General features: G+C 51.6%; 1 protein-coding gene across 5 annotated transcripts in view; it reads right to left on the bottom strand.

The window, feature by feature from the left end:
- Positions 1 to 634: 634 nt before the first annotated feature.
- Positions 635 to 16,747, bottom strand: part of Rab37 (RAB37, member RAS oncogene family) — a 65,971-nt gene continuing 49,858 nt past the window's right edge. Inside the window, exons 1-10 of one of the 5 annotated variants that reach the window (XM_075990037.1) lie at positions 8,663 to 8,801; positions 5,935 to 6,045; positions 4,872 to 4,913; positions 4,350 to 4,416; positions 4,216 to 4,268; positions 3,840 to 3,956; positions 3,175 to 3,240; positions 2,555 to 2,611; positions 2,401 to 2,477; positions 635 to 2,219 (exon numbers count right to left, since the gene is read on the bottom strand). In XM_075990037.1, the coding sequence (XP_075846152.1) occupies positions 2,114 to 2,219; positions 2,401 to 2,477; positions 2,555 to 2,611; positions 3,175 to 3,240; positions 3,840 to 3,956; positions 4,216 to 4,268; positions 4,350 to 4,416; positions 4,872 to 4,913; positions 5,935 to 6,045; positions 8,663 to 8,755 (789 nt within the window). In that variant the 5' untranslated portion in view covers positions 8,756 to 8,801 and the 3' untranslated portion in view covers positions 635 to 2,113. Of the gene's footprint in view, positions 2,220 to 2,400; positions 2,478 to 2,554; positions 2,729 to 3,174; positions 3,241 to 3,839; positions 3,957 to 4,215; positions 4,269 to 4,349; positions 4,417 to 4,871; positions 4,914 to 5,934; positions 6,046 to 8,662; positions 8,802 to 16,206; positions 16,318 to 16,747 lie in introns of those variants that run through there. The other 4 variants (XM_075990041.1, XM_075990038.1, XR_012912236.1 and 1 more) reach the window with 4 other exon arrangements.

Raw genomic sequence — 16,747 nt, 5'->3', positions numbered from 1 at the left:
CCCCTCCCCGAGGCCAGTTTAAGAACTGGACGGATGTCTTCTGTAACACAGTAACACTGTAACAGGGTAACTGTAACAAAATAACTCTGGAGCGGGGTTGTTTAAGTAACAGAGTTTCTACTTGTGGAGTCACGCCGCTATCCCAGGACTTGGCGTACAGAGAAGGTTTGGGCTCTGACCCCTTCTAGGAACGTGTAGGGCGGGGCAGATAGACCAAGGATTCGTACAGCCCACCTGGAAGACAGGCCGGCCTGAGGGTAGATCAATAAATAATGAATAAAAGGCTTGGTTTTGGCAGCAGCCTTTGGCTAGGGAGAGGGGGCGGGGCGAGAGACAGCTAGGTAGTCAATCTCAGGAGTCACTCTAGTGGGAATGGAGGCCTGGCTTTTTTCAACAGAGAAAGAAAATGACTTGGACTGTGAGATAAGCGTTCCAGCTCCCTCTGGCCTGCAGAGGCGCTGGTCTGGGGGAGGGCAGTCAGTTAAGGGTGAGGTGAGCCTATGAGGACCCTGAAGAACGAGGCTAGAATGATTTGGGCATTGGGTAACAGTTTCCCACAACATGCCAAGTAACAACCTCTCCCAACATGATCCCTCTTTCCTCTGGGAACAAACAGAAAAAACATTAGGGTATATTTTCCAAAATACTGCAATTTAATTCTGAAAAACACAAATGCCGGAGACCCAGAGCTATGGGACTGGAGTTCCTGTAACCTGCTAAGAGTCCCAGAAGAGACAAGGCAAGCCCAGGCTCCTCCTTGATCTGCCCATGAGAGGTCACAGAGGGCTTCCTTATCAACCCATGTTTAGAGTGCTGACTCTGCTAGGAGGGCAAGATTTCTGCCTTGAAAGCAAATGCAGTAACCTCAGAAATGTGCAGTGTACACTTTATAGGAGTCCCAGTCACTGCCCAGCCTACAGAGCTGCAGGAAAGGTGCCTGTGGGTCATGGATCTGCACACCTCCCACTTCCTAAGGGTAGGGTCAGGCCTTTGGGAGACATATGACTTCAGGCCTATAGGACCTCCTTACTGCCCTTCTCCATACCCAAAGCTTGACCAAACTCCCCCCCCCCACACATAGTACATTGGTTCACCCGGAAGTGGACAGCTTCCCACCCTTTTGCCTGATTTAGTGGAAGTGGAGATAAAACAGTTTTGGCCCTAGTATTGGTCTGAAGCTAAAGGAAAGAGCAGGGAGGAGACAGAGAGCTGGGACTTAAGGAGAAAAATTGGATGGTGGGGTTGTTCAGTTCTGCCTCCCACCCATTCTAGGAGCCAGCGAATTCTTTATCTGGCTCTTACCTCTGCCTTAAATAGCTGTGGTGCTGTCCACCTTGTCACAGGACTGGGAAGGAAGGAAAGCTTTTTCCTGGCTCTGATGAGAGAGATTCCCATGGGATGGTGGGGTGTCCCCTGGGATGTAAGGTCCAGAGGATAAAATGTGATGTTTTCAGGTACCCCGCTGTGCTTGTGTGCTAGAGAAAAAGGGGCATGCTTCCAGAACCAAAAGGAGGGTGAGGAGGGCCAGAGGTAGCTGAGCAGAGGCCAGCCACGTAACTGCTATTCTTCTTACAGCCCCCCCCCCATCTCCACTTTTGTCTTTTCTAAGGCATTGGGCTAGCTCCCAGCACTAAGGCCTTTCCTATTGGGAAAGGCTGTCCCCTGGGGAGCTGGAGGAAGAGAAGTCTCCCTAGCCTCCCTAGTGAGGATGGTAACAGGGTCACAACCAGTTCCTACACCTTAGCAGTACTTCGGTGTCCCCTGGTCCCATGCTGATGTAGTACACCCATGCTAGGAGGGGGCCCAGTCTTTTAGAGCCCAGTCCCAGAAGGCAGAAGGACCACCAAGTCTCTACCTATTTTGGTTTTTTTGGGGGTAGGGTGGCACACTGGTGCCCTTTTTGGTATTAGTTTATATATATTAAGATAAAGTACGAGTATTTTAACCTTCCCATGACGCAGGGAAGCTAGAGAAACGAGGGTGGCAGCTACCTCCCTGGCCAGGGCTGCCCACTGAACCCCCAGCTCTCTCCTAGTTGGCTTGGCAGTTAAAATAACTGCATTCCCAAGGGTCTCTGGGCCTCCTCTTAGTCCCTTAGAGTCTGCTGTTAGAGTCACACAAAGGAGCAGCAGCTGGGGCGCTTCTTCTGCGACTCCACGTAGTCTCGGATCTGGAAGCTGGGCTCATCAGGCTGCCTGCCCGCCCGATATTTCAGTTCCCTAGAACAGGAAGAATCATGTGCTGAGCTGGGAATGTAAAGCCAGGCATTCCCTAACACTCCCCCTCCCCACCCCACTGGCTTCCCAGATTGCATCCCACCCCAACCCAGGCTCCCTCGCCCCGCCCCCTGTCACTGCCTCGCCCTGCTCCCCCCCCCCCATTGCCCCGCTCAGCTCTCACTTGGCAATTGCCAAAAAGGCCAACTCCACATTCATGCCAGTCTTGGCACTGGTCTCCATGAAGGGAACACCATACTCCTGCCGGGGAGAGAGTGTTCTCAGGGCCTGCTATGGCCTCCCTCACCATTCCCCCAACCCCATTGGCAGTCACTTACCCTGGCTAGTGTCTCTCCATCCTCAGAACGGATCACCCTTTCGCTGCTTACATCCGCCTGTCAAGCCCATGTGGGTCAGTCAATCAACTCCGGGAAAGGAAGCCTTGACCCCAGGAAGCCCATCTTTTGCCCCAGGAGCAAGCACTGCCTGCCCTCTTCTGGTAGCCTGAGGGACTGCAGGCAGGTGTGATTGGCCTGGGGCCAGGATTTCTGCTTCTCCGTTGCTCAGGCTGTGTCCCCCACTGCACGCCCTGAGCACTTGGGGGAGGTGTGTGATACTAGCAAAGGGTGTGGTGACCCAGCGTCATCGGGTGACAGCAGCTGAGTTAAACATTTTGTACTTAACCCCTGACCTTTAACCTGTCCATAATGATCTAGCGACGGCTGGCAATTGAGTCACCTGGCAGCTCGCTGGCAGCAGTTGAGGCTGTTGGTGGAAGGGGCTACTAGTGAAACTTTGGGGTGGGACAGGCAGATGTCACGAGACATGTCTGACTCCCGCACTGGAGAGGTCCCCTGCTAGATGGGTTTAGGTGGCTGTGGGCTGGGTGGGGATGGGGCTGAAGCAGCAGCAGGAGAGGAGGGTCAGAGTGCACTGGCTCTGCCGCAGAGCCACTCACCTTGTTGCCTAGCAGCATGATCACCACATCTCTCTGGGCATACTCGTGAATCTCGGTGAGCCAGGCCTGTGGGAGAAGGGAGGCTGAGCCGAGCCAAGGACCAGGGGATTCTTCTCCTAGAGGGCTCTGTTGGGAGTCTCAAACCACAAAAGGGCTCAGTAATCAAAGGCAATGGGATCGGCCAGGTGTGGCAACAGAGGCTTCTCCTTCCTGCGCAGAGGCCGGGGCACAGAGTTGGAGGCCAGCCTGAGCCACGTACCTAGACCCTGCCTCAAAACGAAACAACCCAACAACAGCAACAAACAGGAACTGGGGGTGGGGGTGGAGATGGCTGAGCTCGGCTGGGGATGTTATACAGTAGAGAAATACTTGTCTTTAATATACAAGGCCCTGGGTTTCATTTTCATATTGTCTTTCTGACCAAAAAGTACTGAGCTCGATTAGTGATGTCTGCCCTGAGGATAGGCTTGGAAGTGGCAGTACCATGCAGTTTCTGTCCTTTCATAGCTGTCTGTCTAAGCCCCTCCGTTTGCTTTTCGGTAACCAGCCCTCAAGGTCTAGAAGCACATAAAACCTCTCCAGTGTTATGCACAGAGTCACGCTTGTATTTGCTGGCTGTGGCCTCTGCTCTCCAGTGGTTCTGCTGTGAGGACATAGCCACTCACTCTGTCTTCTTGAGTTGCAGCTTGGCCTGGATGCATGTGGAGTTTTCTGCTTGGGCTTTCCCCTGGGTCCTTGTGGAGAATTGTCCAGGGAGGGTGGAGCTGGGACTGTTCTGAACACTTTGATATAAAACACACTCATGAACCACAGGCAGGGCTATACCGTCAACACAGGGCACATCAGCCTGCTTGGTACCCATGCCTACATGGCAATGAAATGCCCAGTCACCACTGAGTGTTTTTCAAGGATGACAGGTTCTATGCTTTAGCTGTTTTTACAGGATTGAAGCACTCTGGTCCTACAGAGGCCCTATTCTGACTGCTCACAACAGGCAGGGTTGTTGGGGTGGGGGAAGGGCCTTGGGAGGGGAGGACCTACCCTGATGTTGTCAAAAGAAGATTTGTTGGTGATGTCATACAACAGGAGCAAGGCTGGAGGGGGACAGATAGAGGAGATCAGGGCATCAGCAGAAGGGCCGCAGAGTGGGGACAGGACAGAGGATCAAGGCTTACCCTGAGCATCTCGGTAATACGCGTGGGTCACACTGCGGAAGCGTTCCTGTCCTGCCGTGTCCCAGATCTAGGAAGACAGAGAGGTGGGAAGGAGCAGGGCTAGCTGCTGTGGTGTGAGAGGTGTCTGTGTGGGGGTGGAGGTGGGGGGAAGGCTGTTTCTTTCTGTGGGATCCCACAGGGCTCCCGTACATCTAATGACATCAGTGGTGTTTCTGGGTTCTTACACCCTCTACCTTCTCCAGTCCAGAGGTTAGGGTGCTTAGAGCAGTAGAAACTCGGAAAACTGGGGGGGGGGGGGACAACAAGGGAGGCTAAGACTAGTTGAGGGCATTTTGAGTTGCCTTTGATAGGAGAAAGGGTGCCTGGGAACTGCTTTTTCTACAGATATCAAACAAAGAAAAGCAGTTTCCTCTCATGGGCCCCACAGGAAGTTACCCCAGACTGAGGGCAGGGCTGTAGGCCTGTGGTTCAGGTTGAGAAGCAAAGTGCAAGCCCCTCCCCCCTCCTAGGCGCTGCTCTCACCTGAAGCTTCACCCTGGCGCCATCCACTGTCACCACCTTGTTCTGAAAGAGAAAAGGGCAGAGGGTGGGGAGGGGATGTTGGCTGGCCCCCAAGGTCTGTCAACACCCTGTACTGGTCTCGCTCCAGGCCTGTAGGCGGTGTGGTGAGCCTGAGACATCTTCAGTCAGATCACCCAGGTAGAGCAGCTGGGGACAAGATTCCTCCGTTCCTTGTTCTCATAACTCAGTCGAGCAAGGGGAACCTTCAAACCTGCCTAGTTCACTGTGAGCCACCATGGGGTTGCTGGACTCAGGACCTCTGGAAGAGCGCCCAGGTGTTCTTAACCGCTGGCAGAGCCATCTCCCCAGCCGTGCCTAGTTCTTTGTTGAACTCAGCAGGCAGCAAAGGAAGTGTGTGGGAGGATGTGACCCTTCTCCACTTCAGTCCCTGTCTCCCAGAGTTCACCTTTAGAGATGAGGCACCCGTTATACCCTGAGGCCTTCAGAGCCTTGTCCTGCAAGACCGTCTTTCCTCCAGTTACCCATAATCCTTTCAACGTAGCCTCAGCACTCCATCCACTGGGAGAGGCACAAAGCTTCCGCGGGCCTGCCTGCTGGGGTTAGACCCTACCCCTCTGGGATTCATAGGTGTGCAGTACCAGTGGTCCTGCTTGCACACTGGTAGATAGAGACCTTAGAGTCATCAGGGATGCAGGGGGGGGGGGGGGAGACAGCCCTGAGACCTTCATCTTTAAACCCAGCCCTTCATTTTCTTGGTAATTGCTTCTTGAAAACTGACCTTGACAGGGGCCCAACTCAGATGACTATGAGCCAGGGGTTCTCAGGACTTAGACCATGAAATGAGACTACCTTTTCGGGGACGCTATCCAAGAGCAGAGAAGAAGGTGAACAAGACGCCAACCCTACCCAGACTCCTTTGACCTGGCGCCTCTGTGGTCCTGGTGAGAGTACCTCTGGGGCCTCCCAGGCAGTAAGCCCCTGGTGCCCTCAGGAGTCAAAGACAAGGAGAGGGCACCCTTCTTGAACCTGAGCTTGCTGCAGAAGGAGCCTGCAGCCACCTCACCCTGAAGTCTATGCCGACGGTGGCTATGAAGGTTCCGGACAGGAAGGCCCCGTCTTTGAATTGGATCAGGAAACAGGTTTTGCCGACGCCTGAGTCTCCCAGAAGCATCACCTAGGAGATGGGGGCAGAGGCAGTTAATGGCGGCTGGGGAGGAGAAGGGGTCTTCCGGGATTCCAGAGAAGAATGTCCCAGAGAAGGACGTCAGCAGGACAGAGGAGTGTGTGCTTCCAGTGATCCTGCCCCTACTCTTGCCCTGCTTCTCTCCTCCATTCTCCTTGCCTCAGCCTCCCAGCTTCTCCCTCTGAGCCTCTTGTACTAGCCAGGGTTCTCAAAGCCACGCCAAGACCTCCGAACATGCTTCGAGATCCCATTATATTGGTCTATGCCTTGGGCATACATTTGCCCATTGCTGAGCAGTGCAGACATTGCCCTTCTGAGTGTGCACGTAGGTGTACACAGGCAGGTGGGGCTTCTGCACAGGGAAAAGGTCCTCTCCCCCAGGAGCCTAGCAAGACTTGATGGATGGGTAGGGTATGGCGGTGCCTTCATCCCGGCATTTGAGAGGCAGAGGTGGGCAGATATCTGAGTTCTAGGCCAGTGAGTTTGAGGGCTAGCCAAGGCTAAATAGTGAGACCCTGTCTTAAAAAAAAGACTCAATGGGCATAACATTGTCTTTAATTACTATTGTTGGACTTTCCTTTTGGGTCAGACATTAATTTGGAAGTGTCTAATGAGGGCTTATGTTCGCAATAGGCTTGCAAGAATTAGGGAAGGTTGACATTTATTCTGAGATGGGGAGACAGTCACTGTGGGGGGAAAATGTAGGAATGGTGTGTGTGTGTCGGGGGAATCTCTTTAATCTCTTTGCTCAGCCATCTTGGAGAATGGAAGTGTAGACTCAAAGCCGGAATGTTCCCAATTGCCTGGTTAGATTGTCAATAAGGGCAGAATTATTGGGCTCTTTGAACTTGATGGTGGAACCAAAAAGCTTTCCTTCTACAGATACGAGGCTGTGGGGTCTAATAGTTGACTTTGGTGGAAGGATGTGGGGGTGGGCCTGAGCGGAAAGGATTCTTATACTATTAAAAGCTTACTGTGTGCTTTTGGGGAAATTCCTTAATTTTTTTTTCCTTCTGCAGTTTGCCCATCCTAATAGGTGGGACGTGGAAGGCACATTCCTTTGAGGCCTTGCTAGACTTTGTCAATGTCTAGGGTCAACAAAGTTGATGTGAACCACTCAGGACTCAGAGAAGAGTGGCCCTTGCATGGGTACTGCATGCCAGAGACCCAAGAACTCCTAAGGTCCTCCAAGGACCTTTCACACAACTTCAGATTCAGGACTAGGTCAAGCCTTGGCAGAGTGGGGGTTAGCTACTTTGCTGGCCAGGCACTCCGATGGCTCCGGGGGCCCCAACCCCAGAGAGGAGAGGGGGCAAACACTGGTACCTGTTTACTTTACAGATCACAGCTGCCTTGAGCAAACCATGCAGCCAGTCCACCCAGCCAGTCAAATCCACCAAACACAAACAACTGCTCAGCCTTGCCACCTCTTAGGTAAACAGCTCAGCAGGCCCGCCAGGCAAGGAGGTCAGAAGATTCCCCCCCATCAGCCTGGGGGCTGGCCATCAGCAGCTCCCCCTCCCCTGAAGACGCAGGGCCCCATTTCCTGCCACAAGCCCACACAGGACGCCTATCTCAACGGCTCTGGGTGGGTAGGCTGGCAGACTGGCTTCCCCTGAAACCCTGGGGGTGGGGACCTGAGGCTCCTAGTGAGAGTGAGACCTGGGGATGGGGAGGCATCAAGACGCTGAAAGAGGCTTGTGTCCTTCAAGAGCAGGAGACAGCTCCACTTAGCACAACTCTCACTTAGTTCTAACCCACTGCAGAGGAAGAGCGCAAGCTGCCGCCGGGGCTGGCTCAGCATCTCTTTTTAGGGTTCCTTGTACTTGCTTACTCCAAGGACACAGAGGAGCGAGCGAGGTGGGGCAGGCTAGTGTTCATGCTTCTCCCACCAGCTTTTGTACAGGGCATTCGGCATTCCCGCAGAAGGTGCACCCCAGAGAACTGCCTTTAGAGCCATCAGAGGAGGGAGGGTGGGCCACTGTCACTAACTGTTGTGCCTTTCTCAGCTTCTAAGTATTGCCAAGTGGACGTCGTGTGGGCTGGCTACACACAGCTTAGGGGGTAGGGAAGACGCTACCATACTGTTGGGAAGAGGCTGGTCTGGAGGCAGTGGGGAAGGAAAGGGTGGCATTTGCTGCTGAGTGGGGCGGGGAAGAGACAGAAATCTTTAATAAATTAAAAAAATAATAAAAAAAGAAAATGGGTGACAGGTGTCACTCTTTGAGGCTTAGCTCAAAAAGGGCATTAACCTTGAGATGCCTCCGCAGGCATCTGCGTCTTTCAAGGAGTCCCCATTTCCTAGCACTTCCAAAGTGTGACAGAAAAGAACTGGGTGGTTGTCCACAGGGTGAGGAGTCTAAGTCTTTCTGCTCTGTCTTGCCCCACGCCCTCCGAGGTCAGCCTAGATCTCCAGAGACCGAGATGGGCTCAGGGGTTATGCTCTAGACCCAGACCCAGCTGACCCGGGACGATTGAGCTCAATCTAGACACTTCTGGAGAGGGGAGCAGACAGGGAAGGACGGGGTCCTATGGCAAAGGACACCAGAAGGGGTATCCCTCAGGCCCGACCTAGGGGTCCCCAGCACTGGGCGCAACGCCCACCCACCTTGCCCGTGAGATCGTAGTTCGGACTGCAGGGTGGGGAGCGCTCGGGGGCTTCTCCATCCCCGGTGGTAGCAGCTCCGGGCGTGCCAGTCATGTCCCCGGACAGTCAGAGGTGAGCCGGGCTCGCTGCGAGCGACGGAGAGCGCGGAACCGCCCTGGCACTAAGCTCCGCCCACTCCTTCCTCCCCTTCCACCAACCGGTTCGGATCCTGATAGGCTCCTCCCTCCGTCCCGCCACCCCTCGACGACGCCCGCTAGGGTGTCCAGGACTTGCAGAATGCGTGCCCGAGGGACTGGTGGGTCTCCTGAGAGACATTAGCCTAGTTTAGTGCTCTTACAGCAGCGAAAGAGTCCAGGTACAGGACAAGTCCCTAAAGTTACAGCGGCGAGGTTAGGTTGCCATCGAGGCAGCTGACCCGGGAGATCCAGCTAGCTGCGGAAGGTGTGGCGCCTGGTTTTCTACTGCGGCTGTGTAGCATGACCAGCAGGGGGCGCCCGAGCTCCAGCCAGCTGCCGATCCCGAGCTCACTTACCTGCGAGGAGGCTGGGACCGCTCTTGAGCAGTGTTTTGACCTCGAGCTGTTGAGGCTAGCATCTAAGCAGTTCCTTTTTTTTCTTGTTTGTCTTGTTTTGTTTTGTTTTTCGAGGCAGGGTTTCTCTGTGTAACAGCCCCGGGTGTCCTGGAACTCACTCTGTAGACCAAGCTGGCCTTGAACTCACAGATATCCGCCTGCCTCTGCCTCCCGAGTGCTGGAATAGCAGTTCAGTTTTTGCTGATGGACACCAGATCGAGCTCATCTGAGTCTACTTTTGTTCATCGACACGCAAATTTGGAGCGCATTGGCGCTGTGTCATCTGGGGGGAACTCCTGGGTGCACACTGGCACTGTGCCATCTGGGGAGCATCTGGGTGCGCATTGGCACTGTGCCATCATCACCCGGGGAACTCCCGGGTGGTGCTAACACTTCGAGCCCTTTGTGGTGTATCCTCTCTCTCTTCTCCCTGATTTGCTGGGAGAAATGAGTCCCAAGTCCCTAATGCCCCACCGTGGGAACACTCTCAAAGGTGGACTTTTGCAGCCCTCCTTTCCAAGGGGGCAAGGTAGGGCCAACCTTAGTCTCAGGTGAGACCCAACCCTGGCCATCAAGTGGGTGCCACATGAACTTGGGGGTTGTTTGGTGCACTTTCCAGCACAGTCCAGGAGCCCTGCAGCTCCAGATGACACAGGATATGGAGAATCTGGGATTGCCCAGACCAGAGCTCAGGGGCCTGTGGGCCAATCATCCTAATCCCAATGTTGTATACAAGAAAACTGGATGAGGGACTGGGTGAGGAGTATAGGAAGGGGAGTAGACCCCTAAACTTTTCAGGTGAGGAGAGTGAGGGACAAGGTCAAGGCTTGTTTTTGGGGGTGATTATAGACCTGGGCACTGGCTGTGGACATCAGCAGGAACTATTTCATGGAAGCTGATAAAAGAGCCCAGAGTGTGGATGGAGGTGACCTTGTCGAGGTGAGAGTTGGAGAGGGAAACTGGCTTGCCCCTTGCTCACCTTCCCCAGGAAACTAATGTTACGGGTGACATTGTGTCCCCCAGGAGATAAGCTCATGCTCAGGTACTGGTACCCAGAATGTGCCAAGGACGTTAGAGGGTCATACTGGAATAGGAGCCCCGTGCTGGTTAGTATCCATCATCAACTTGGCAGGCCCTAGAATCACTTGGGAGATGGATCTTTGGGCATCCCTGTGAAGGATTTATCTTGATTAGGTCAACTAATCAATGGACGGGAAGACCCAGCCAAGAGGAGGGTGGCCTAAAAGAGAGGAAGCCAGGTGAGTCCAAACACGCACTGCTTTCTGCTGCTTGTCTGTGGCTGCAATGTTACCAGCTGCCTCCTCAAGTCCTGCTGGGCTTCCCCTCCGTGATGGAATATAACCCGACTTCTATATATATATATTTATAAATATAAATTTATATATAATATATAATGTACATCATATATTTCTTTCATATATGTGTGTTTGTTTATATTTAAATATATTTTATTTATTTTATGTATGAGTGCTGTATCTGCATGTAAACCTGCCTGCCAGAAGAGGGCATCAGATCCCATTATAGATGGCTGTGAGCTGCGGTGTGGTTGCAGGGAATTGAACTCAGGACCTCCGGAAGAGCTGCCAATGCTCTTAACTGCTGAGCCATCTCTCCAGCCCTCAGGCTTCCTTTCTTAATAAATGACTCCAGCGAATTTTAACACAGCGACAGGTTAGGCACCGAGACAAGCCCCTAAGTCAATGTGACCGGTGTTATGAGAAAGACTGAGAGCAGATGGGGAGAAGACAGTGGTGAAGACAGAAACGTGAAGAGTGCCCGGGGCTAACAAAAGCTGGGAAGCAGTAGGGAGAATTCTAACATGAGCCTGCTGACACCTTGGTTTGGGACTTCAGTTTGCGTCATTGGCTCCGTATTATTTTGGGAGGAGGTAGAAGCTCCAGGAGTTGGGGCTCAGCTGGAGGAAGTAGGTCATGGGTTACACTCTTTTTAGCAGGGTAGATTTGGCACGGAGCACACCGGGTATCTCAAAAGATGGCAGAGATAAAAGCATTTGTACAGAGAACTGGGGAGAGTGCAGTTCTTTTTCTAGGCAATACTTGTTGGGACCTCTGGATTATGGTCCCTGGGCTGCAGCACACAGGTAGTGAAGTATGCATAAGTCATGCATTGTCCCCGGGATATGTGTTCAAGGGCAGTCCCAAGGAAGTCAGAAGCAGGAAGGGCTGTATAGATGGAGCTGTGTAGAAAAGGGGCTCACTAAAAGGCAGGGGCTCATTAGATGTGGCCTTCAGGAGAGGGAATGATCTAGAACACAACACTCAGGCTTTCCAGCCTCTGCTCTGGTACTGTGTACATGCCCTGGCAGCCTGGGTCTCTCCCATAGCGGTTCACACCTCACGTCACACCACGGCCACTCTCTATTACCCTGACATCCCTCAAATGCACAACTCACATCATCCCTTAACATACAACCTTCCTATCACAAACACACACTGCATGTCACAGACCATGTGACATCATAGCAAAAGCGTACAACGTCTTGCTCGGCTCGCAGACACACCTCACCTCACCCTAGGCAGTTGCATGTCTGTCACCGCAGTTATACCTGGCTTTACACGAAGAACACATAGGACACATCAACGCTCACGTGTCCTCAGACTGACCACGCCCCTCTTGTTGTGTGGTGTTGGCTTGAAAGAAAATGGTCCCCAAAGGGAGTTGTGGGGTCACTTTTTGGAGGTGTGGCCTTGTTGGAGGAAGTGTGTCATTGTGGAGGCGGGTTTTGAGCCACACTCAGTGAGACAGTTCGCTTCCAGCTGCTTTTGGATCAAGGTGTAGATTTCTCCATGTCTGCATGCGTGATGCCATGATCCATGCAATGATGATAATGGACTGAACCTCTGAAGCTGTAAACTGCTTCTTCAATGAAATGTTTTCTTTTATAAGAGTTGCTGTGGTCATGGTGTCTCTTCACAGCAATAGATACCCTAAGATACCTCACATCCTCACCAGATGCCCACATCACCCTCAAGCACCCCAGCTGTGAAACGCACGGACACACTGTATTACCCTCCAATCAGAAGCCCTATTGTGTTACAGGTCACAGCTCACGCACTCACGCAGCCTTCCTGCCAGAGGCTGGGCCAATGACACGGCCACCTTCCTCTGTTTGGAGGAACAGTAGGGTTCCTCCCAGACATGCCTGTGGACCGTAGAGAACCCCAGGGCTGTTGACCACATAGCACAGTGACTTTAGGGTCCAGACGTGAGGGGAGACTAGGGTAGAGACTGGGGTAACAAGGTTGATATTTGGGTTTTGCAAACCGTGGCGCATAGATCACCCTCAGCACAGCTCCCAGGTGGTATAAAATGCAGACTCTGTTTCCCTATCCTGATCCTACCCAAACAGCCTCTGCAGGTTTTTACACACACCAAATGAGTGTTGAGAACTATCAACCTCAGTGGTGTGCTACTTTGACCAGACGACGAAGGCGATTTAACAGGCCATAGTGAGATAATGGGAGATAGAGGAAGGTTGTGGAGATAAAATTCACAACGCTGTTTAGGTAGAACTGGGGAGAATAAAGACAAGATGTCACAAGGAAGATCTGACCTGCAGGGGTGCAAGGGTTGATTGGAAAGTTTAATGTTTTACAGTTTGAATATGAAATATCCTTGTATAAGTTTCTTTTTAGAGAATGCCTGGTCCCCAGCCAGTGGCGTTATTTTGGGAGATGGTAGAGTTTTTAAGAGTTGCGTCCTAGCTGGAGAAAGTAGGTCCCAGGTTTATACTTTAAAGTTATACTTGATCTCTCTCAGATGAGTAGCTCTGATGTTCTGTCTCATTGTGAGCCCAGAATCAACAGAGCCAAGGACCACGAAAAGAAGCTATGGTATTGTGAGCTCAAACAGAACTTTCCTGGAGTTGTTTGTGGCAGCTTTTTACAACTAAAGTGATAAAAAAAAAGATCTAATGCATTAAATTAGTACCAGGAGTGGGGGTCTTTGCTTTTGGAACTGGTTTGCAGGGGGACTTTGGAAGAGTTTGGACATGTGGGATAGAAAAGGTCCCAGAGTGCTATAAACTGACCTCAATAGGTGATTGTGATGGGTACTTTAAAGGCCAAAATGATTATTATAAAAATGTGAACAATAGTGTTCAACAGGTTTCAGATGGGAATGAGGATTTTTTGGGGGGTAGAGTGGGTTGGACTATGAGCCATTCATGTTACAATCATGCTAAGAACTTTTTAACATTTTACCTGGGTCCTCAGACTTAGTAGAGGGCTGAGTTTAAAAGTAGGAGGCGAATTAACCCAGTGGTGGAAGTCTTAAGGCCCTTCAGCATTCAGGCTGTGGCATAGCAATCACCAGCTGCCTGTAGCCAGGTTTATAGTGAGGCTCAAGAGCAAAAAGCTGAAGAAAAAGTCTTAAAAATCCTACAGTTTGGTTATAAAAGCCTGTGCAAAACAGGGGCTAGCAAAGGTAGGGCTCCCAAAGAGACTGGTACCATTTAAAAGAAGTCTAGGGTTTTATATCAGAACACTAGAAAAGACGGAGTATCTGACTAACACCACCGTGGATCCTGTTGATGTCAGCACTGCAGTAAAACCAGCAGCAGGACTCTGCAGCCAGCCCAAGAGGCTTGTGATAGAGAATTTGGGGGATACCAGGATTTGAGAGGTGTCAGCTCTATCCCTGAAAGGTCATAGACCTGGAATTTTCTCAGTGAAGGTAATCCCATTCTGTGTGCCCTTCCCTCCCTTATAACCCTGCATCCAGCCTTCTGAGCAGGGCCAGCAAGAGCTTGGTGGCCCCTTCTGCTTCAGTTTTCATTACCCTGGAATCCAAGCCCAGGCCCAAGGCATTTGCAAATTATTCTATATGCCTAAAAAACCTCTCAGTTGTAACTTGAGATGGCTCAGTGGTTAAAAGCTCTGTCAGCTCTTTCAGAAGACCTGGGTTTGATTCACAGAACCCACTTGGCAGCCCACAGCTGTCCGGGGGATCCTTCTTCTGGTCTCATGGGCACCAGGCATAAAACAGCCATGCACATAAAATAATAATAATAATTAAAAACATCTCACTGAGTGGTAGGTCAGTAAGCAAGGATTTTATAACCAGTGTCTCTAGGGACCAGTATTTGAAGGACACTCAATGTCCTTCAGCGTCCTTGCCTAGCAGGATGTGGGAGAGTAGCTGCTGTGTGAAGATCCTGCTATTTTGGGCAGGGGGCTGGACCAGGAGGGGGTGGACGGTTCCTGGCACTAAACAGAACATTAGTAAGGGGAATAGGTATTGTCACCATCGAGCTGTGGCCAGACTCCATCACACTTCCTCTGTGTGGTTTCTGTCACATGGGGTTCATGTCGGTTCATGTCACATGTGGTTATCCTGCCCGCTGTCACCAGAGGGACTTTCTCTGGATTTGGGTCTCAGCTGTGGAACACGGTTGTGCTTGTTTGTGGTTCAAGGTCCTGCCCTTGACCCAAGTGTCTCCAAACTCGGGCTTCGCTCAAGCTGCCAGTGCTGGCCTCTGCAGAGGTTGTAAAAATTACCCCAAGGTCAGCAGGAGCCGTCTCCCACCCTGGCTCTGCTGCTTGGATTTCTCTGTCTGACTAAATTCTTTCTTCTTGTTCATAGATTTGCCTTAGTTTTCTTTCCAAACTGGTAGCCACGTTCAGAGATGATACCTCTGTGACTTGTTTGGATGCATATCAGAATTTCCAGACCTGGGATAACCTACTCTCTCTGCTCTCCGAGTCAGGTCAAGGAGAGGTGAAAAGATGTGGGTGTGACCGAGAGGGAAGCCTTCCTTCCAGACAGGGGGGTTGTCTAAATAGTCTTGGCCTTAGGGGTTGCACCCCTACTTTGTTCTGCCTTCCCCTTGAGAGTGCTTGGTTGGAGGTGTTTTCAGCTCCGACAGTCGCAGGCTGGGCCGCTCTCCATTCCCGCTCACCGCCTGGGCAGCCACCTGCAGCTGTGTCCAGTTTGAACTCTTGCCTTCCTCCCTCTGACCTTTTGGGGAAGCCCGTTTTGGGGTCTCCTTCCCTCTCTTTTTACCAGTGTAGCATGGTATGTCCTAGTCCCAAATGTGACCTCACAGTCCCCGTGCTTTGGTTTGTCTAGAGGTTTTCTTTTTAAAATACTTCTTTTTATTTATTATATATAGTGTTCTGTCTGCATGTATGCCTACTCGCCAGAAGAGGGCACCAGATCTCGTCACAGATGGTTGTGAGCCACCATGTGGTTGCTGGGAATTGAACTCAGGACCTCTGATAGAGCAGTCAGCGTTCTTAACAGCTGAGCCATCTCTTTAGTCCTGTCTAGAGGTTTTCAAACCCCCACAGTGCCCAAGACATGACACCTTATCTCCCTGTCTCAGATACTAGGGTTTTGGAGACTCAGCAGAATGAGAAAGCCTTCTGGAAGGCCTTTCCAAGAATCCAAGGGGATCAGAGAGTACCTTCAGGCTTAGTCAGGTAAGGGAGGTGAAGGTGTGTGGCAGAGCAGAGCTGCTAGACTGTGGAGAACTGTGGGCGAAGGAGCTGGACCCCAGTTTCTAATTAGGTACTCACCCAATCACCCACACCCCAGTGCTGTGTTCCCAGAGAGACCAAGAGCTAAAAACCAGACTCAGCCCTTGCCTGTTGACTCCCAACCCATATGGCCAAGCAGGTTCACACATTCTATACTGTCATTTGTCATTTCCTGCCCTTCCAGAACCTTTGCAGCCGCTGGGTGGACCTGAGCACATATACCCAGATACCCTGTTTTGCTGGTCTGTAGGCTCAGAGCAAAACGGAGCCTCCACACCACCCAGGGCCAAAGCCCAACCCTAACCGGTCCACATCAACTTGTCTGTATCTCTGGAAATAGTCTGTTTAATGGGATTCTTCTCGCAGTTTCATATAATCACCCACCTCTTTCTGGCTGGCACCCTGACACACATACAGGGGCTCCGGAGCTGGCAGAGCTGGTGAGTACTTACTGTGAACCCGATGCCCACGGTGGCTGAGAAGGACCCAGGGATGAACTTTCCCTGGTCGAACTGAACCAGTAGAGATGTCTTCCCAACGCCACTGTCACCAACCAGGATGGTCTGAAAAGCAGCAACGGAGATGGGGTGAGGGCTCCAGGTGGCTTAGTTGCGACTCCAGGAGGGGATTCTTTCTGAACACACACACATGTGTAGTACACAAACAACAGCACACACACATATAAAAATACAGACACATACATCTAACCAGTACACAGAGATAGGCAGACAGACAGACATATGTAATACACAAACACAAATATAAAATCACACAGACAGGGCTGATGAGATGGCTCAGCAGGCAGAGATGACTGTCATCAAGCCTGATAGCAACCTGAGTTCAATCCCTGATCCCTGCCTAATAGAAGGATAGACAAACTCTAGCAAGATGCCCTTTGACCTCTACACACACACTGTGGCATGTTACCCACCCGCATTTACACACACATACCCACTGTACAGACAGAGGCTCTTAGAACTAGAGGTATACACC

This window comes from Microtus pennsylvanicus, chromosome 11 (genome assembly GCF_037038515.1).
Source record: "Microtus pennsylvanicus isolate mMicPen1 chromosome 11, mMicPen1.hap1, whole genome shotgun sequence".
Classification (NCBI taxonomy): domain Eukaryota; kingdom Metazoa; phylum Chordata; class Mammalia; order Rodentia; family Cricetidae; genus Microtus; species Microtus pennsylvanicus.
This window is presented reverse-complemented; position numbering and strand designations above follow the sequence as displayed.